At 39.4% G+C, this 22942-nt stretch overlaps 1 protein-coding gene across 1 annotated transcript; it reads right to left on the bottom strand.

Annotated features, from left to right (window-relative positions):
• Positions 1-40: 40 nt before the first annotated feature.
• LOC110715831 (histone-lysine N-methyltransferase ASHR3-like) lies at positions 41-12652 on the bottom strand. The gene is made up of 11 exons (XM_021894446.1): positions 11688-12652; positions 10237-10383; positions 9489-9647; positions 6869-6895; positions 6336-6453; positions 5882-5975; positions 4398-4491; positions 4123-4201; positions 1982-2153; positions 937-1017; positions 41-701 (listed from the first exon to the last, which is right to left on the bottom strand). The coding sequence occupies exons 1-11, from the start codon at positions 12078-12080 to the stop codon at positions 515-517; spliced, it is 1551 nt and encodes a 516-aa protein (XP_021750138.1). The 5' UTR covers positions 12081-12652; the 3' UTR covers positions 41-514.
• Positions 12653-22942: the final 10290 nt, after the last annotated feature.

Genomic DNA, 22942 nt, shown 5'->3' with positions numbered 1-22942 from the left:
TATTAGATATGAAATAATCATATAGATTAGATACACTGCATAGACAATTCATATTTATTTTCCAGCTCATGTTTCGAGCACACAATTGTTACCAAAATTTACCTACTGTCTTTAAACAATGCTTGATGTAATCACAAAGAATCATATTACACGATTGTGAGTCTAGTCGAAGCTCAAAGCTACAGTTTTCGATTCATGTATAAGCTTACAACACACAATCGAAAATAATCCGGTGCCTACATGAGCAATCATTGAATGATGTAAAGCTTTACAAATGTAATTGCTGGAAAACAGAAAGAATACACAGATTCTTAACCTCTGCTGTCGTTTGCTTGTGTATGATGTTTTGCTTGTATTTCTCGCTGAATATAGCTGTCATGATTTAATAATAACATAAAGATGTATGTTATAGGCTTCAGATTGTTTAATTTGCCTTCTGTTTCTTTTTTTCTATTCACGGGTGTCTGATGGTAAGAACATAATGTACAGCAGTTTCATTCAGAATGTCTCGCTGCTACCACTTGCGCTTTCTGGCTGATTTTGATGTCCTCTTCCGCTTTAAACCCCAGGAAAGGCTTGCTACATGCATCCTTCTTTTAGTATCAAGGATATCTAAGTTAATCTTTTTTTTGGCACCTAAATATCCTTGACAGTTACCAGCACCACAGCAGCACTTAACCTCAGGCCCAAATTGCACAAACCTACAAAACCGGAAACCAAAGCCAGGACAGCATGAGGGAAGTCAATAGATCCAAAAAATCGTGTTGCTATTCATACACGCTAACAGCACATAGGCAGAACAACAAAGAGAAACAGATGAGAGTACAAGACGTCAAGATTGACATGCCAGGTTACTAGTGTCAAGTAAAAATCAGAGCAAGATTTAAGACAAAGCAAAACAGATAAATAGAGTAGGAAAGGAGAAGATATATGTACCGGTAATCATAGGTAAGTGGTTCTCCAATTTTTATGGGTCGAGCAGCAAAGGCACCCACACGTATATCCCCTTCTACTTGCCTTCAATAACAAAAATAATAGGATTATGACATTCATTCTCTTTCCAGTGCAATGTAAAGAGAAGAAATTCCACAGGCAGGTTTTGCAGAGGATGACATTATCCGTAAATGAGTATATCCTGTTTATTTTCTTCGAATGATTGAGATCAGTTTTACAAAAATTTTGTGCAAGATTGCCTATATTCAAAAAGCCATTTTTTTCCAGCTCCAAACTACAAGGAGCAAACCCCAATTCAGTTTCTCTAAATTTTAATCTCGTGTAGAATCATGGACTTCAAATACCTTCAACTATAGTAATAGCCTAGCCCCTCATATTATAGGGGTAAAACCAACCATCACATTATTCACCCCTAAAATTTAAAAATTCATAATCTTATTAAATAATGCCTAACATCAAGAAATTGTCAATGCCCCGATATGCTATTTGACCTACAGAAGTTGGCGAACCCCTAAGAGGCCAATTCAGAAAACCATGCAGGAAAAATCTTACTAAGATGGCAATTACAAGAAACAGATAATAGGTAAAGCTAAGGTCTTGCACTGTAGACAGCTAGAATCAGTTCAACAGTGAATCAACCGCATACAAAACTAAGAATCTGGTATATTTCATTTTGTAGAAAATCTATTGAATAAAGGTTGACTAAAAAATCACCAAGCTAATCTGGCACTCTGATACTCCTATACAAAGAGAATACCATACAGTTTCTTTTCAACCATTACTCAACGTTCATAGTAGAAACAAAAAATTAACAATTATAATCTTAAATGCTTTCATCAAAATGCCAAACCATACAAGTTTTTAAATGCAAAGGGACCAGAGGTAGGGCTAAGTAAATTACACAATAGCACTGCTCTTTCACTTCATCAGAACACTGCAGGTGTCTATAGTCAAATCATTGCACAGCACCAAGAATTCATATCACTTCACAATCATTAGTCACAATAGGAAGGTCAAAGTAACTCACCATTTCTCTAACTTGCAGTTTGGGTCACAACTATGATTCAGGAAACGAGATGCATTTCCCTTGAATGTTGCATCGATTGTGAAGTCTTTACGGATTTCACACATGTAAAAATTTTTCACCTCTTTGTTTTTCATATCCCATAGCCTTTGCGTACATAACAGATCATCAATAACTGGTTAAGAAACAGATGTAAAAAGGGGTTAAGGTTAACAACAAATTTTGTACCAAGGTTTACAGAAGACAGATATTTTCAACACTTGTAGCTCAAAATACAACTAGGTATAACACGTGTTCCTTTGCAGCAAGCAACCTCTCAAGTATGAAAGTCTAACTTGTTCTCTTCAATAAATATAAGGTGTTCTCGTCTGTTTTTATCAAGAACGGATCTGACTTTAATACTAATACAATTACACTTTGGCCTTGTTTTTACGCTAATATAAGGGGGGGGGTGAATAATTATTAAGTAGATTTATCTCAATAATATGTACTTTAAGAGTATAAGCAGTTACATATCTAGTAGTAAGTAAATGAAAATGTAAGTTGGAGAATTTTTTTAATGGTAAACTCCATTACTGCAAAATTCCAGATTATGGAAATTTCTCGACCTTATTTGCATCAAAAAATTTGTTAGATTAAATTTGTTACATTTTATATTGTGACCTCTATTTCTGCAAATTTTAAGATGGTGGGTGTTATAGAAATCATATCTTCATTCCCTTCCTCCATGATCAACCACCACTACTACCCTCCTCCATGCTTGCCACCCAGCACACCTTCCCTAGAAAATCCTTTTTCTCCACCCTCTTTAAATCTACATTTCTCTCCCCCATCACATCCACCTCCAATACAATCTTTCTTTACCTCCACCCTCAAAACCTTTGGAATTTGTTCCTCTTAACCACCACCAACTTCATCTTCTTCCTTCAACTCTCATCCTCCACCATGTTGGTCTCTAAATAAAACCAGCATCATCCATAGCAGGAATTAGAGATGGTATATGGTGGTGCTAACAGTAGTTGCAAGGTATGTGGAATGTAGGGTTGGCTGGTTGGGCAGTGGAATGTGGGCCAGTAAATATGAAGGAGAAGGGAAACAGTTATTTAACAGGTTTTATAAGGCCACAAAAATATATTAATCAAAAGTTTAGGGCAACCTTATAAAGAGGAAAAAATCTAAAAACCAAGAGGTCCACCATCTAGAATTTCCAAATATATCTAGTCAAGTATAGTTTGATTAAAATAAGAATAATATACAAGTTTAAAATAAACCAAAGATAACAAGTTCTCAAGCATAAAATATAGTACAAGCTTGACAATATGAATTTACACACCCAAATGCATCAAAAGAGTTAAAAAAATATATATAAATAAAAAAAAAAAAAAAAATCCAACTATCGAACAGAAATTTTTTCTCTTATAAGCATGTCAAGACAGTAAAAACAAAATGCCATAGATTTTACACACTTAATGTTCAACCAAGAATCACAGTCCTTGCTCCTTAGTTACTTATTTCAACAAAATCGAGACAATGCTAGTATTAGTAAAGAGCTAGTTCCTCAATTGACAAAGATACAGAATGGATGCTTGATTCTTAAAGATAAAACTGAATTGCTTGTAGGTGACGATACAGCTTAATTACAAAACAATGATCTTGCAAATAGATCACTAGATTATGAGTTATGACTAGTACTAATTTGATACTCCCTCCGTCCCTTATCTACATGCCTACTTTCCTTTTTTGGTGTTTCAAAATTACATGCCAATTTCTATTTAAAGATTGTACTTTTTGAAAACATTGCCTCTTTTTTATGAGTTGTCATCATTTTTTTTTTTGGTACTTTTGACATCATTTTCTAACACTTTCTCTCTCCATCTCTTCAATAATTACCAACTACCTTTTCTTTCTCTCTATCTCTATCTAACCCCACATGCATATTTGCACTTCCCAATCATGGGTTTTAAGGAATCTCTAAGTTCCTTAATTCCCGTAAAAAATGGGAAGTAGGCATGTAGATAAGGAACGGAGGGAGTAGCATGATTCAAGAAGATTGCATATGAAAAACAAATATATCTTACTTTCATCGCCAATTAACACAAATTTGAAGCAGAATGCAACAAAATAAATCAAAATATGCTTATTACCTTCCCCAACATATTCAATGATAAAATCTCCCTTGTTTATAGCTTCAGCAGCCTCTACTCCCCATCCACAAAGTTCAGTCTGAAGAAAAGGAAAGAATAGATGTAATTTGTGAGATCAAACAATTTGACTAGGATAAAGTGCATATTTTAAAGACAAGATGACAAAGTAAAGCAGTTTTTTTTTTTTTTTTTGGTCTTAGCTTACAACAAACAAATCTGCTCATTACTTAAAGTAGCAAGCTTGCTTGTCCAATAATAACATCATAAAATCTTACCCTAACAATTTTGATCTTCTTCTCCTTGCGAAATGGTTTGTTTGTGCATGCATCTGAGCAGTGACAAGATCTTGAACAACTAATGCTTTGAACTCTACAAGATCAGATTGAATATGGGAATTATAGTATTAAAAGATGATGACGTATTATGGACAAGGACATGGGCACGTGCATAATTGGTTATACATCGAATGACAAACCACCAGAGATGATGGTCGAAGGCATAATAAGAAATAGCTGTAAATAATTTGCATTGAAAGACGCAGACTGACACTATGAAAGAAAAAAAAAATTGAAACCTCCCTACAGATAGATGAACCACTGTGATTGGCTTAACAGATCATCAAGAGATTCATGACATATATGAAGACGCAGACTGACACTATGAAAGAAAAAAAAAATTGAAACCTCCCTACAGATAGATGAACCACTGTGATTGGCTTAACAGATCATCAAGAGATTCATGACATATATGACTCCAGACAGGAAAAGCTAAGCATTAGATCCTTGAACTATATTTTATCAGATTTGGGTTTTGCAGATTATTAGTAGTCACTATAACGTAAGGATTAAAAATAAAGTTTAAAAAACTAAAAGGAAAAAAAGAAAAGGCCTATATATTTCAAATTCAATGAATGAAGAATGAATAGTTAAATAGGACAACCAATTTATTAGGGGGAAACAACAGTAATTATACTACATATGATACTAAATTACTCAACAGTAATTATACTACATATGATACTAAATTACTCAACAGTAATTATACTACATATGATACTAAATTACTAACAGTGATTGGCTTAACAGATCATCAAGAGATTCATGACATATATGACTCCAGACAGGAAAAGCTAAGCATTAGATCCTTGAACCATATTTTATCAGATTTGGGTTTTGCAGATTATTAGTAATCACAATAAAGTAAGGATTAAAAATAAAGTTTAAAAAACTAAAAGGAAAAAAAGAAAAAGCCTATATATTTCAAATTCAATGAATGAAGAATGAATAGTTAAATAGGACAACCAATTTATTAGGGGAAAACAACAATAATTATACTACATACTTCCTCCGTTCTTTTTTACTTGACCCGCTTTGACTTTTTATACTATTCATCACTCCTCCTTTGACCGTCTTTTGTGAATAATTTGTAAGAAAAAACATGTTCATGTTGAATATTTTTGAATTCATCTCAAGAAGTACTATCATAATATACAACTTTTATAATTTTTACTTATGGAGAATTAAAGTCATTAATCGTTGAAGTTTTGCATTGGAAAGCGTGAAAAAAGAAACAGGTCAAGTAAAAAAGAACAGAGGAAGTATGATACTAAATTACTCAACAGTAATTATACTACATATGATACTAAATTACTAACAGTTTTATTACCTCAAGCCACAAAAGTAGACATATAGCAAGTATAACCAGATGCTATTAAAAAAAAAATTAATAAGAATGCATGACAAACAGACTTGCATCTGACCTGCAAACACAGTCATCAGAGCATGCTGAACGGCAACTTGTGCAACCGATATCCATAGTAGCATCTTCCCGCTTTTTCTTGACAAGATACACATCTAGATTTAGTTAAGCCAATGACCATAAGAATGAAGAGAAGATAGTTCACTTGTTCATTCTATTTTGAGAGCATAAGTATCAGAAACCCGAGGGATGTTATTTCCTTCCCTACCAAATTTTGATGACAGTGAGTCTATTAAATATTGACTTTCAGCTGCCAAATTTAGAGCATTTCGTGTTTTTTTTCCTGCCCTTTCCCTTGCTCTGCAAAGAGTTCCATATAGACGAATTGAATTTTTATTTTTTTCCTAGGTTATTTTCTACAACAGACATGATCACATGAATTAATTATTTTAAGTCTAGTTGGCAATGGTAAAGAACAACAAAAGATATCTGACAGAAGAAATAAAAAAGGATACTGCGCCTAATATGCACATAAGGAGGTGGCTCCAATTTGTCAATTGGACTATCCTTCAGCGTAGACTCTATATTGAACTCTTCCTCAACGTATGGCAAAGGCAAGCGAGAGAATACGTCCTGAAATTAGAAGCAAGCATAAGTTTATTAATCTGATGACATATGTCAGGAAGTTCCACAGTTCCACCAATTTAACTTTTGTAAAACAGAAACATTCATTGCAGATGAATCCTCGACAGATCTTAACCTCTAATTATATTATTAATATGGATGTCTACCAGTTGTATTCAAAAATCGTCTACATTGATTAACCTTTATGCCTCTCAATAAAAGGTGAACATAGATATTTTTATTACACCTTTCAAGTAAAACAAAATATTCCTACAACATGCAATACAACATTATTTTTTATTCCATTTATCTTTACCGCATAAATCACACAACTAGATTTTAATAAACAATTTTACAAATCATGTCTTGCATGAATCTATTCACGTATAAAAGTGACAATAGCTAGAAGAAGATCAAATCTGACCTCAAAATTATTAGTTGCTGCTCCATGCTGCTCAACCAATAAGAGACATCAGTCCTGTCAGCCAGCTTAATCAATGAATAATAAGATAGAAGCAGCAAAGATGAAAGTTGATAGATTCCTTATATACAAAGATGTTTTAAGATAAACAAGTTACAGGCACAGCAAACCATCATCAAATAACATCAGCCTAAGTACAGCAACAGAAACAAAATATGGATACAATTCAAACTGAAACACAGGAGAGGACATTTTCCAAAACATGGGGAAAAAGAATTTTCAATAAAACAGCTATTTAAGAAAAGTTACTAAAAAGTTAATTCAAACAATTACAGTACTATACTCCAAATTTTTGGTTTAGCAAATCTTTGACTGCTAACATATAGATAGGGGAGATGAAAAGATAATTAGGATCCAGACGTTTAAAGAAGAAAACATCTACAAATAAAGGTAAAGTGTGGTATAGTGTTTGTGTAATAAGGACACATCATATATGCGTAATATAGATATCTTTTATAGTTAGTACCAAAACTCTACTATAAACAAACCTATATCCTTCAAAAGACCCAAGTCATTTCCCCCCACATAGCAGATGAAACCATAATACCAAAACTCCAACGTCTCTTACATAGGTTCACCAACACACCCCTTACTAATTGAGCGATTTCTCTATCCTCTCAGTCTCCTCCCTGTATGGTTAATACAGATCCAAAAATATCGGAATTAAACAAAAATCCAACATAAAGGGGGTCTTGGTTCAGACTTTTAGGTATCAACCATATTTATCACTGAATAAACCCCCACTGGGCCCACTCTCCAACCAGTCACCAATCTTCTTCACTATTATCTTTAGCTTCTATTTGGTACTTCATGCACTTATTTCTACAAGATAATTCCCATCAAAATGCTAGATTAAATAAAATACATCTGATATTTTAAAACTATAAATGTAGACCAGCTAGATCCTAGTGGATTTCGGATCCAATAATTAGGAATTCAGACAAGAACTAATGGCAATAGGTCATAAGTTCCAGAAACAAGATAGGAGCAATTAGATCCGCTTGGTCTAAGCCTAGCAGCTTCAACTTTAAACTCATTTAAGTATTGAAAGTTTGTGCTCATACCTAGTCTCAATGTCTCGTACATTTCTTCATCACCTTTTTGATACTCTCTCTTTAAGAATCAAATCATCCGAGTCATTTCCAATTTTAGTTATTGTAGATTCCAGAAGTCCATAATCTTGGGATCATCTGCCTTCAAAATTCCCTATTAGGCATCTTGCTTCTTTACTCTTTAAACAACTTTCCGTTGGTATATTCCGACCTTCAACTTTTCCTTCACAAACTTAAGGTTCTGCATGAATCCTAAATAAGTCCAAACCCTACCAAATAATCACTCTAAAAATCTTGAAACCTATTACTTCCTCCATTTTTTTATAAAGAAGTAGTCCCATGTGATGAGGAGAGAAATAGAGAAAAATCATATCTATAAGTAGTGATGTTACACTTATTATGCAACTTCCAAGAAAGAAAAACGTTGCACTTTTTTTTTTGGGGGGGGGGGGGGGAAGTAATTAAAATTGTGTTGCAATGTTCGCATAGTTTAGGAATCTAGAACTAAGGAACACAAGAAGATTCTAAAAGGATTAGCAAGTAATTCAACATATTTCTAGTCCTAGCCTTCAACTGTAAAGGTTCAAGCTCTACTGATCAAGTGTTAGAGCCCAAAAATCTATCCAGCCTCATGGCCACATTATATGCCCTGCCAGACCATTTGCAACAAATCACAACCATATAGTAGCAACAAAGCCTCCTGCTAGCAATGATACGTACTTTCTTGGTTTCTCACCCCCCCACCCCCAAGATCCACTTTTGGAAGCACAAACCTTACATATATCTCCACCCTGCTTAGGAAAACCTTTAATCGAAATAAGGGTTATAAAGGCCATTACAGAAGTAATCAAGTAAACTACCACCAATTCCCCTCTAGAATCAGAAGGTAAACAAACAACAAAAAGGGTCCATAAAGGTCTTTAACCCTAGTAACATAAAAGCTACGTAGTATCAAAATATCTCCAAAGCATCACAAAAAATAAGACAAACCTAATCTCTGTATTTAAAGTTACCCCAATAGACCTAGTTTGAAAATATCTCCTTCACAAGAAGTTAATTTTTTGTTCAACTTTCCAACAGTGACCTAGAATTGAATTAGATAAGATGCCTTAATGTCTGCTAATAATTTTGTGTCAATGATTGTTTATTAGTAACAAATTGATGATCTTCTTACCACAGGGTTCAGCACTTCAGCAAGAACAACCTATCCATAACTAGAATAATAAGATTGTACATGTACATGGTACATCACTACATCTAACTCCCCTACTTAGTTCCAGAAAGAGAATTAGGAGTTTAGTATTATATAGTAAAATTTCAATATAGGCTTTAATATAACAAGAAAACGGAGTTATTGTGTCAATAAATGCTTCCTGTTATCATACAACTAAATCAAATTACACCATATAATAGATAGATTAGATCTCAGTTCATAAATAATATACGAAGATAAAAAAATGTTTCACTGGTAGGAATGAAACTATGCCAATGAAGAAAAAGAGGAGATTGACCTCCTGCCGCCAATCTTTTGGGTGCCTCCAGCAAACAGTCCATCCCGGACGCTCACTCAGATGAATCACTTTATCTGGCCAAGCTGCACATTTATCATGTGAAGCCACTTCACACCTCACACAGCGCCAAATAAATTTCTGTTTACATATAAAGCATACCTGGAGAACAAATGTAATCAATGTAGAAAGTAATTAATGGAATATGTAAACAATTATTTAAAGATATTACATAACACCACACAAAATATTCAAATGAAAATAACAAATAATTGCAGGTTAAGATATTACAAAAACACACAGATTATCGATTCCAAATAAATGAGTCAAATGAAGTACTACTTGAAGAGGAAGAAACAATCCTTAACTATCACATGCAACTCAGTGAGATCCAGGATTGACATGCTCAGTCATTTTAATAGTGTGAGGTTATCACGTTACGAAATCAACTTATGCCTTCTCCGTGTGCAAGTTGTCCTATCCAGTATGTTATTTGAAAATACAGCCAATATACCACAGATATACATGTATGGTTAATATACAAGTCCCAAACCTTTGATATTAATTAAAATAAATATATATAGTAGGAATTATCTTTCTATCCAATTTTCTTTCAATTGATATTCAGCCAGATTATGGTAAACAATAATGATTTGTGTGAAATAAAGACAGATATTCGACAACTAGAAGAAACAGGATTTGTTGGACTAAATATGACACAACAATTAGGAACATCAATTTAAAACTTTACATGTTGAGGGCACTTGAACTTTCTTGTGACCGAATATCGAAAGTTATCCTTTGCACACTTCAAATGGTAAGTTCCCTTACACCCTCGGACAGCGCAAGAGACCTCATCCCCAGGGTAGATGTAACTTGAACAAGCACGACACTCAACCTGAAAAAAGTCACTAGTAATAGTTAACTTACCATATGAGCAACACCATGTCTGCTAGAGCAAAAAATACAAATGTACAATTATCACAAGTTCACTCATAATCATATATCATATCAACATACATGAAGAATGTTATTGAGTTCTCTCAAGAACAAATTTGAATTAATAATACAAGTCATGACCAATCTATCAAACAATAATATTTTCTAAATAGTTTAGCATGTAAAGGGCTTAGTTTTATAATAGATACAAAAAGTGCTTTCAAGTTTGTCGTGACAACAGTAAAAAACTAATAACATATCTGTTTCCAGATTATGATATTCTATTACTATCCGGTTCAGTTAATGGTACATGGGGTTTGTGTACATTTAATGCAGAGCGCCAAAGCCTTTTAAGAAACTCTGCCATGAGTTTCTATATTATAACAATCGGGTGAGCTATCAATAACTTTGTCAATATGAAACTAAGAAGCGATGCTCGAACAAGATCTCACTAAATGGCTCAAGCATTTCACAACAAACATCAGAACATTATCGCTTCCAACTTTAACCCCCAATCCCACAAAAAAACATAAATCCTAATAAATAGATGACGTGTAAGTCTCAGAGACTAGCTTTCTAGTTCTACTAACAATAAAACAATGATTGCTCTTAACCTTAACGCCTATGACACGTGGATACAGAACAAGAATGTCAAATTGTGCTTAGATGTTACACTGAAAACAGAATAAACATGCATACTGCGATAATTATATTTTAAAGCTTGTGTGCTAGGACACACATTTCCACTATCGATACACACTGACATAAGTTGAAATTATCAATCTCAGACAAGCACCCAATAATTGACAACTCCTAATTATCAATTACTCACTATTCACCATGCTCAAAATTGACGATTTTTAACTACATTATTCCGGAATTTTATCCTTGTTAATCGGAAATGATTCTCTCATCACCAACAAATATACAAAAGAAAAAGATCTTCAGCAAGTAAATTACTCATTTCCAATAAACAAAGCATCATGATAACTAATTCACCTCAACCGATCAATCAGGCCAAATCAATTACATCAATTACACCATAAACAAACCAAAAAAACAATAACAAATCATTTTTAAAACAAACCACAAAACAATAACAATTCAAGTACAACAAACCCTTAATCAACAATTAGAACCAATTCACCTCAACCGATCATCAATTACATCAATCAATTACACCATTAACAACCACAAAACAACAATAAATCAATTTTAAAACAATTCAAAAAAATCATCAAAAATTCAAATAAACAGCATTACCAATCTATTCGAACCCTCGAGAAACGAAAGAAAGCAGCGATTCTCCGGAAACCCTAAACCCAACCTCCTCGCTTTCCAATCACCAACATAATCATCCAAACACTTGTCACCATTTCCACCAATAACCCTCTTCTTATCACAATCAATAGCACCAGAACCCATCCTAGTAACCCTAATTTTCAACAACCCTCTTCTACTCCCAGAAATTTCAGCAAAATCACCATTAATCGGAAGCTGGGGGCGCAAATCGAAGTCATCCATATAATCTAGGGTTTTAATAGGGCAAGGAAAAAGAGAATCAGAAGAATCGGATAAAGAAGATTTGATTGGATTAGGGCAGTAATTTAGGGTTAGGGTTTCGGAATTAAGGAAAGGAGCACCAAAATCCGGCATGGTATCGTAGAAGATTAGAGGAGAGAGAAAAACAGTATAAGACTGAGGTTGGCTGTGTTCTTTAAGTTTTGGGGTGGTGGAATTTGGGCGGGAAGAATGAAAATTATTTTGTGCCAAATTTCTTGGGATACTTTGATTTTTAACGCGGTTTTTTTCCTTGTTCAAGATGTTTAGAAGCAAGCACCACTATGTGTCTGTGTGCTTCGACTTCGGGTCGATGGGTCTTTGTAATGTTCTCTCTCCGTTTTGGAATGATTGTTATGTAATCGGTTTATTTCATATTATTTATTTGTATTTTTATATAATTGTTCTGACTCCTGACCTATATGGTATTTGTGATGTAAATTATGTTGTTGTATTACTTTCAACTCTTAAACTTCATATTTCAAGTGATGTGGGGCTTTTCACTATTTAATATGAATCTCGTTGTAAAGTGAAAAAAAAAAAATTGGTATCTAATACAATAACTTGAATATGTAGAGAGTTGTTTACGAAGTTATTTCTTAGGTCATTTCATATTTGGAATACTATTTGTAAACGATTTATCCACCATATACCCATAAATAATTTGTTTATTCATCATATGCCCATGAAAATTCTCAAATTTACCATATATCCCTAACTTTAACAAAATGTCACCAAATACCTAAGAGCTTGTTTGGCATCATTTTTTGTTTTCAGTTTTCTTTTTTTTGAAAACTAAAGACCAAAAACAGGAAACAAGAAAAAAGGTGTTACCACTTTTCTTTTGTCGGTTTTCAAAATTATCATGATTTTAATAAGTCTAAATAATTTTTGATTTATTATGTGACATATATAATATACTTTTAAAAAACAAAAAACCAAAAAACAGAAAACCACAGCGATGTCAAACGAACCCTAAATGACTAAATGCGGTTAACTCTATTAGCCATTAAGGCTAGTTATGCCATGTGGCAGCCTTTGATTGGTTCTTTTATATATTTTATAAAAAAAATAAAAAAAAAAACCCAACCACCCACCCTCCCCGCCCATCACCGCCGCCAGCCCCATGCTCCACCCAGCCTCTGATTGTTTCATAACTATTATAAATACGGATTATTAGGCAATTTTTGGTGTAGAGAGAGGTAGATAGAATAAATAAAGATAGCCTATGTGATAAAAGAGAAATAAAGAGAATTTATATTGTATATGTCGTATGACTTTTAACTAATGAAATATTTTTGTTGTTCAAAAAAAAAGAGAGAGGGAAATAGAGAGAATTTATTAACTAAAAAAGAAAGTCATGCATATACATTGAAACTTCTATTTTTAAAAAAGTGACACATCTAATTAAAAATGGAGGAATTGAAGTAGCTATTTTAATTAAAACAACCATGGTTAGTTTTATAATAATTAAATAACTTTTTAAAAAAAAAAAAAAAAAAAACCCTCCCCCACCAACTCAGCCACCTCTCCTCTCCCACTCAACTGTCGGCGCCTAGGCTTCCTTTCCCGCTGGCCAACCCTACCTCGACACCCCTACCCCACCTTGATTTCCCCACCCTCACCCCCACTCCTCTTTTTCCCGCCTCAATACCAACTCTAACCTTAACTGAATCCTCTTCATCATGAAAGAGGCAAAGAGAAATACGGAGGTTGAAGGATTCAGAGTGAGGGAAGATAGAGGAGTTGGAGTTGATGATAGAGAAAAAGTAGTGTTGAGCGAAGGAGTAATGGAGAATGGAGGAGTAGCTGCCATTAAAGCAATAGTGGATGAAGTTTGCGGACATCATGGTGGCGGTGGGAGGGGAGAGGAGAGTGAAGGATTAGAGTAGGAGGAGCAGTGACAGGAGGGAAATTAAAGAGTAGAGAATGAAAGCTAAAGGTGGTAATATGAAAGGGAGGGTCGTGGGGGTTATGGTGTCGGGGTAAGGTGTGGGGGGAGAATGGAGGAGAAACCCAATAACTCCTGACCATATCTAATGGTGAGACTCAAGTTTGAGTATTGAAATACAATATGAGTTGTTTTTTTACCTCTAATGGTGATATCATACCTGATTAGGGGATTTTGCTCCCACCAATCGGAATGCGCCACGTGGGCCAATCAGGTCCTACCAAGTGTCCCCCAGTTGGACCTCTCAGGGTTTGCCACGTGGCACACGCTTATTCGCCCACCCTGGACTTATTATGTCATGACGCGTGGCATACTCCATGCCTAATGGAGAAGTCGGTCACCTAGGCCCAACTTCCGAGGGAAGCCCAATCAGCCCAAGGTTAACCTAAACCTAGATTGGCACGTTTCCCAAGGTTATAAATACCTCCCTTAATCCTCATTAAGGGAGATTACGCAGATTACACACATTAAACACTCTCACCTAGAGAGACCCAATCACTTTAATTTCCGCATTAATTACTCCTTAATCAAGTACTAACTTGACCGTCGGAGGCGGATCTCCAATCATCCGAAGCATCCGTTTGTTTTGCAGGTACAGGCGTCCGGTTCCAGTCTCGGAATTGTAACTCTCCCGCAGGACATTAGAAAACCCCGAAACATTTTGGCGCCGTCTGTGGGGAGAGTACTTCTGAGATGGCACCCACGTTTGTACCGGCTCCTGAAGAGAGACGTCCCCTGGACGATCCTCTAGTTCAGTCGGACCACGATACTGAGAATGAATTTGAAGTTGAAGCCCACACAGCTTCAGACGGGACCCTAAGGGCCCGACGTACCCGTCATACCGAAAGGAGGGAACGGGAACATCTTCAAACTGGAAGCGAGCCAGCAGGCGCACCGCCTGTTCGGCAGCAGCCGACTGATGGGTCTGCTCCCATCACAAGGAACGAACTCATGACCTTCATGAGGGACTTCAAGGGAGAAATTCAAGAGTTGATCAACAAGAAGCCGCCTGCTCTGGACAAGGAGCAGTCGGCTAAGAAACCCTCCACTTCACGGAAGAGGAAGCCAGTTCAAGGGCGAGAGGCGACCCCTCATCCTAAATCTAGGAAGTGGGAGCCACCTGCCCTTGATTTCACAAAATACCGTTTTCCTACTCCAGGAAATAGGAAACATGTTCGTCATATTCAGGCGGACGGGTCGAGGAAAACATACACAGACGCTCGGCTACTGCTAGAGCAGAAGAAGAGTGACCGATTGTCAGAGTCGGCCTCTACTTCAAACTTCCAAGACAGTCTGCGAAATACCTCGATGAGGCATACTCAGTCGTATCATGAGGGTCAGTCAGGCGGCACCTCCCGTCAGTCCGGCTTTAATAGCGACCAGGCGGTACCAAACTTACCGTTTGTACCGCAACAACAGTATTTTTTACATCCACCTCCGTTTGGTGGACATGCAGCAAAAAAATGTCCAACCTATGGACTGGCAGCTACGGTTGCTTAGACTTGGTGAACAGTCGTCGGCCTTCTCCAAGGAAATTACTGAAGCCGCTCAGCCGGCCAAAGTGAAAAATGTATTAGTAGGCGCCTATGACGGCACTACTAACCCAGAAGACCATCTGATGGCATTCACCAACCTGATGTACCTTCAAGGGTTGGATGATCCCACTTGGTGCAAGTGTTTCCCAGCGACTCTCAAAGGAATCGCACAACAATGGTTCGGCAACCTGCCGACTGGTTGTGTAAATAACTTCAAGACGCTTGCTTACTTATTCACCTCCAACTTCGCCATGAACATCCCTGCGAAGAAGACGACCCTTGATTTAGGAACAATTCAGCAGGGCGAGAAGGAGGGGCTTCGTTCTTACATCAGACGATTTAACCTGATGAGAATACAGATTCAAGGGTTACCGGATGAAGTAGCCTATACTGACTTTTTCAGAGGTCTCAAAGACGGGTCGACCTTCAAATTTGATTTGGTCCGAAAGAGGGTGGCGACTCTTCAAGAGGCCTTGATTGAAGCGGAAGCCTATATACAGGCGACTGATCTTTGTAGTACGGTAAAACAGTCAGACGGGAAAAGGTCCGACAAAAGAGAAGGACGACAGAAGCAGTCGTCAAACAAAGACGAGAAGAGAAAAGAGGTCTGGGCAACTGATTCCTCTAAACAGCCGTCCCAGAAGAAGAAAAAAGAATTCAAACCATACTCCCCAATGTATGTGTTTAACAAGGATAGCCAGTTTATCCTAAAGGAAATCAAGGGACGGATCTCAATTGAGAAGCCGGTCCCCATGAAGGGTTCTGCAAACAATCGGAACCAAGAAAAATTCTGTGATTATCATGAAGATGTTGGTCATCACACCAATGAATGCATCAGTCTCATGCGGTATCTGGACCGCCTGGCTGAGCAAGGTGACCTTGACACTTATGTCAAGAAATCTACGGGGAACACTTCCTTGAAAAAGCAGTCGACCAAAAAGAATCAACAGGCCGACAGCTCCGATACAGATGATGCAGTCGTCTACACCATTGCAGGCGGCTTCTCAGGAGGCGGCCCCACTATTAGGGGCAACAAAGACAATATCAGACGGTTAGATGTAAATTCCGTTCACCAAGAACGGCCCTCCAAATATTCATTTCCTGAGATTGTCATCATTGAAGAAGATCTAGGAGGGGTAAGAGGGCCGCATGACGACCCTATCGTTATTGAATGTAAAGTGGCCAACCAGAGAGTTCACCGAATCCTCATAGATACCGGAAGCTCCTCAGATCTCATCAGTAGCAAATGTCTGTCGAAACTAAAATATCAGAGTGATTGCATACATCCGGCATCCCACCCTTTTGTAGGGTTTGGAGGAGGAGGAGTCCACCTAGTGGGACGAGTGGATTTACCCATCCGCCTGGGCGAAAAAGGGGAAGGACGACACATGGTAGTCCGGTTCCTGGTAGTAGAAGAACTCTCGGCCTACAACATGATTCTGGGACGACCAACCCTGAATAATTCCAAGGCTGTTATAATCCCATCTCTTATGTTGCTCAAGTTTGAGAGGGATAATGGAACAGTCGGGTCCCTAAGGGGAGATCAGAGGATGGCCCGAGAGTGCTATCTCTCGGATGTCAAGCCCACTGTTATGGCGACTGGGTCGAGCGGTGGAAAAATAGACCTTGACAATGTCAAGGAGAGTGCGCCTGTTCAAGAAGCAGGCGGCAAGAAAAGAAAGGCATCCCAGACAGGGGCCGCAAGAAAAGACAGAAAATAGCAATCATTGGCAGAGGAGCGGTCGGATGAATTCCGCCCTCAGCCAGCTGGTGAGCATACGGACCTGATCTTAGATGACTCGCGTCCTGACAGAACAATCAAGGTTGGGACGACTGCTCTAAGGGACCTGGGTGACGACTTGCACAAACTATTGAAAGAATACAAGGACATCTTTGCATTCGAAGTCCATGAAATGCCAGGCATTAGTCCTGATCTGGCGGTACATAAACTGGTCGTGGATCCGAAAAAGAAGCCGGTACGGCAGAAGAAGCGGAACCATGGCGAAGAAAGAAGTCAGGCGGCAGCCGCCGAAGTTAAAAAATTACTTGATGCAGGGTTCATTCGGCAATGTTACTTCCCAGACTAGGTTGCAAATGTGGTGCTTGTTAAAAAGCCGAATGGCACCTGGCGAATGTGTGTAGACTACACAGACTTAAACAAGGCGTGCCCCAAAGAGAGTTACCCTCTGCCTAAAATTGATAACCTGGTCGACTCAACAGCCGGCCATGCTTTGATGAGCTTTATGGACGCCTACTCTGGTTTCCATCAAATTCCTTTATGGAAGAAAGATCAGGAGAAGACGGCCTTCGTCACTGATCAGGGGTTATACTGTTACACGGTCATGCCGTTTGGTCTTAAGAATGCCCCGGCCACTTTCCAGCGAATGATAAACACTGTGTTCTTTGATCAGATTGGGAGAAATGTCGAGGCATATATTGATGATATGATTGTCAAGTCTAAACTTCAGAAAGATCATCTGTCGGACCTCCGAGAAACATTCGCCACACTCAGGCGGCACCATGTCATGCTCAATCCCAGGAAATGTTTCTTTGGAGTTGAGTCTGGGAAATTTCTCGGATTCCTTATCAATTAGAGAGGAATAAAGGCGAACCCTGAGAAGGTGCAGGCGGTCATCGACATGCAGTCGCCTCGTACCATCCGAGAGGTTCAGAAGTTAACAAGTTGTCTGGCGGCCTTGGGAAGATTTCTAAGCCGATCAGGCGACAAATGCCTATACTTTTTCCAGGCAATTAAGAAAAAGGCAAGGTTTGAATGGGGGTCGGATGCTGAGGCGGCCTTCCAGAAATTGAAAGTTCACTTGCATTCCTTGCCGAGGCTGGTCAGCCCTTTGCCCAAAGAAGTACTCTACATGTACCTAGCCGTCTCTGATCATGCGTTAAGCGCTGTTCTCCTTGCTGAAAGAGACGGTTGTCAGCTCCCGGTCTACTTTGTCAGTCACGTACTGAAAAATGCCGAGTTGAGGTATCCCTTTGTGGAGAAATTTGGTCTTGCACTCTTCATGGCTGTTAAAAAATTGAAGCCCTACTTTTTGGCACATGCAGTCGTCGTGTATACATACCAACCTATCAAGCGGCCACTGACCATCATGGAGTCGTCAGGCCGAATGATCAAATGGGCGATAGAAATACAGAGCCTCGAAGTTACCTTCGAGCCTAGAAAAGCAGTGAAGGGGCAAGCCTTTGCTGACTTTATTGTTGAGATGACTCGTCCTCTTGACTCTCAAGTTCCAGACCAAGTCTGGAAGGTATATGTGGATGGAAGCTCTACTTCAAATGGTTGTGGAGCAGGCGTCATATGTCAGTCGCCAGAGGGCGACAGGTACGAGTATGCTCTACGCTTCAGTTTTCAGGCCTCAAACAATGAGGCAGAATATGAAGCTTTACTAGCCGGAATCCGCATGTGCAAGGCGGCAGGGGCAAGAAAAATAGACGCGTGTTCCGATTCACAATTTATAGTGAGTCAGTACAATGGCGAATACGAAGCAACCCATCCGGCCATGATCAAGTATTTACAGGCGGTCCGACAAGCAGTCGGCTCCCTTGAGGATTTCCATCTGACCCAAGTGCCGAGATCAGAAAACAACCAGGCGGATGCACTTTCAAAATTAGCATCATCCGCCTCCTGTGATACTCCTCGAACTGTTTTTTGGGAAGTAATAGAGAGGAGAAGTATTGAGGAAGACCCTATTGGAATCTTAGACAGAAGCTCAACCTGGATGGATCCAATCAGGGCATATCTGACAAATGGTACCCTGCCGGATGATCATCAACAGGCGGCAGCACTGAAAAAACGAGCAACCAGTTTTGAAATAATAAAGGGAGAACTTCACAAAAGGGGGTACCTTCAACCCTTCTTAAAGTGTGTTACTCCAGAAAAGGGGCGAGAGATACTAGATGATCTTCACTTTGGTTACTGTGCTTCCCATATAGGCGGTAGGACGCTTGCTCAACGGGCAAGGCGGCAGGGCTACTTTTGGCCTACTTTAGAAGCAGATGCGATGGAGATGGTGAAAAAATGTGACAAGTGCCAAAGGTTTGGCAAACTAATTCACCGTCCGGCTACTGACCTCACTACCATTCATAGCCCACTACCGTGTGCTAAGTGGGGCATGGATATTTTGGGTCCATATACGCCTGCTACAGGAGGAAGGAGGTACATACTTGTTGCCGTCGACTACTTCACTAAATGGGTAGAGGCGGAGGCTGTAAAGGGAATCAAGACGAAGGATGTAATTTCATTCATTTGGAAAAATGTCATCACTCGGTTCGGGGTTCCCATGTCTATGGTTTTTGATAATGGTCCCCAATTTGAGACGCCTGTTCTCAAAAGCTGGTTGGGTGACCAAGGAATTGCACACTACTTTGCATCTGTCGGTCGTCCACAAGCAAACGGCCAGGTAGAAGCCTTTAATAAAATCATCTCAGACGGTCTCAAGAAAAAGATTGAACGAGCAGGCGGCCTATGGGCGGATGAATTACACATGTTCTTTGGGCCATTAGGACGACTGAAAAAGGGGCGACTGGAGAAACTCCATTCCTCCTAACTTATGGTGCGGAAGCTGTTCTTCCAATATAACACTACGAGCCGACTCTTCGAGTAATGCTATATGACGAAGAGGCAAACTGGGAAGCCATGCGCCTGGCATTAGACTCACTTCCTGAAAGGAGGGGCAATGCTGTCTTGCGCCATGAAATTTACCGCCTGAGAATGACTAGATCATACAACAAAAAAGTACACAGGCGTCCACTCAAAGTGCGGGACTTTGTACTTAGAAAAATGGAAGCAGTTGGAAGGGCTAATGAGTCTGGCAAACTAACTCCCAACTAGGAAGGACCCTACCAAATTTGTGAAGAGGTCAGGGACGGTACCTACCGTCTGGAAACACCAGACGGCCAACCGTTGCCTCGAACTTGGAATGTAGATAATCTTAAGAAATATTTCTTTTGAATGATATAAATAGTCAAGGGCTACCTAATAAAAGTTTGCATACTTAATATTCAATTTTGTACTAAGAGGGGCACGCCTACTAACAAACAGTCGGCTACTCTCCATACTCAGTTTTCATTTTTACTTTAAGAGGGGCATGCCTACTGACAAACAGTCGGCTACTCTCCATGTTTAATTTTTATTCTTACTTAAGAGGGGCAGGCCGCCTATACATTTACAGTCGCCTACTCTCCATTGAGTATTTCACTTTATCATCAGAGGGGCATGTCGTCTGTACCTTTACAGTCAGCTACTCTCCATTGAGTATTTTACTCTATCTTCAGAGGGGCATGCCGTCTGTACCTTTACAGTCGGCTACTCTCCATTGAGTATTTTACTCTATCTTCAAAGGGGCATGCCGCCTGTACCTTTACAGTCGGCTACTCTCTATTGAATATTTTACTCTATCACCATAGGGGCATGCCGTTTGGACATACAGTCGATTCCAAGACAGACGACCACCCTCCTATACTTGGCTAATGATGGTGGCCTGGCCAACCCTGTGCCTAAATAGGCAGCTGCCCTCCTCTTACTTAGCATCTGCGTCCACCAAAGGACTAACCAAGGCCACAGGCCGAATGATCAGACCAGGCGCCAAGCCAACTGATCCAATCTTCAAAACTAATACGACATGTCCCAACATCATAGCAGGCGTCCGGCGGCATCCCTCTGGATGAAATTCGTCGCAGAGAGCAGCTCCCTTTTGGGTGGAACATTGCTTTATAAACTAATTACACGGCACCTATACGACTGTCCCCAAGGGCAACCACGTAGCCGTTTTTGAGACAAGGATAACTCTATCACTAACCAAACCAGTGGTAGCAGTTGACATCTGAGTCAGATGACCGCCTGTATTACTTGGGATAAATGCAGGGGGTACCTCTTGAGTTAATAGCCAACAAACATTGGCGAATCAAAAGGTTCAGCCGGCCTCCGCCGCCTGGTACCTTTACTACTCAAGCAGGAGTGACGGCGACTGAGTAACACCAGAGTTAACTCATAGTCACTCCCTCAAACTTGGTATGGAGCCTAAAAGGTATGAGTCGTCCGCCTGTTTTTAGCAAACAGGGGCTCTCAACCACTACTCCTGCTAGGTTAACAACCTATGAGTTAAAAGCCAACAAACATTGGCGAATAAAGGGGAACAACCGGTACCCACCGCTTGATACCTCTACTACTCAGTTACTTGGCGACTAGGTAACAATCATGTTTACTTGGTCACTCCTTAAAAATTTAGTATGAAACTAAAAAGGTGTTCATACAGCACCTGTTCACACTAGATTAAATATGGCGGGGAACAGTCGGCCTAGACGGCCTAAAGTCTCTAGCCTAAAAACATGACAAGTAGGAAACCACTTTCCTACTTGGTTAATTTTACAAATGACAGGACCGCCTGCCTAAAGGGGATCCAGTCTTTAAAATGGTTCGAATACCGATTGGATAAATGGCCGACTGATCGTCTAGCCTGGAAACAGACAACCAGTCGTCCAGGGGCATAGGCGGCGTGACTAACTATCCGTACCTGTCTGCAACTATCGGCCATGTAAAACAGTCGGTATAGTGTAAAATTGGATATCAGAATATTCAATACTTAAACAAATTTGAAGCAAAATAAAAATATTCATTAAAAGGAAGCCGGTCATTAAAGACCGACAAAATATTCAGAGCCCCGGCCCCCTGGCCGGGTAAATACAAAAAAACGGCACGCAGGCCGGGGAAAGAAGACATAAAGCTTATGAAGGGGGCAGATCTTCAATATTAGCAGCTGCCGCCTGGTCAGCACTCTTTTTACTGGACTCGGCTTCAGCTGCATCCTTCTTCGATGCATTACCCCCAAGCGGCACAAGCGCCACTACCGGCTGCTCCTCCTCCTCCAACGCCTCTTCCTCAGCATCCGCCAGGATCTCTTGATTATATCTATCAGAACACTGGCGGTACGTTTTTTCCCAGGAGGCAAAGTCGGCATTGGGGAAGAGGCGGCCCCAAGTCATGCGCTGGATTTGAGCAGAGTCTTCCATCATCTCCCGGACCAGCTCTTTCTTTTCTTGCTCGGCCTTTTCCGAGAGCTCCTGAGTAAGACTCTTCTCCTGGGTCACCAGGCGTTCCTTTACGCTCGCCAAGGATTTCTCCAAGGTTTCGTATGAGGACATCTTTTGGCGAAGAGGTCTCAGCTCGGTCTTGAGGTTGTTGATGGTCGCCTCCAGCTCGCTATTCCTCTTTTGGGCCGCCTCTAACTGAGCCCGGATAGCGGCAGTAGCCTGCGCCTGATAATAAAGAATATCAATTGTCAGAACTTCATTTTGGGCAATTTGAAACATTGCCTTATCACAGTCAGAGGCGGCCATAACTTTTGCAGCCTTTACCTCTTTGTTCTTCCGGTCAAGCGGCTTGCGAAGGTCGTTCACTCGGAGCAGGGCCTAAGTAAAAAGGGGAACAAGCGTCAGTTTCCAAACAAAAAAGAAAA

Source organism: Chenopodium quinoa, unplaced genomic scaffold (assembly GCF_001683475.1).
Source record: "Chenopodium quinoa cultivar QQ74 unplaced genomic scaffold, ASM168347v1, whole genome shotgun sequence".
NCBI lineage: Eukaryota > Viridiplantae > Streptophyta > Magnoliopsida > Caryophyllales > Amaranthaceae > Chenopodium > Chenopodium quinoa.
This window is presented reverse-complemented; position numbering and strand designations above follow the sequence as displayed.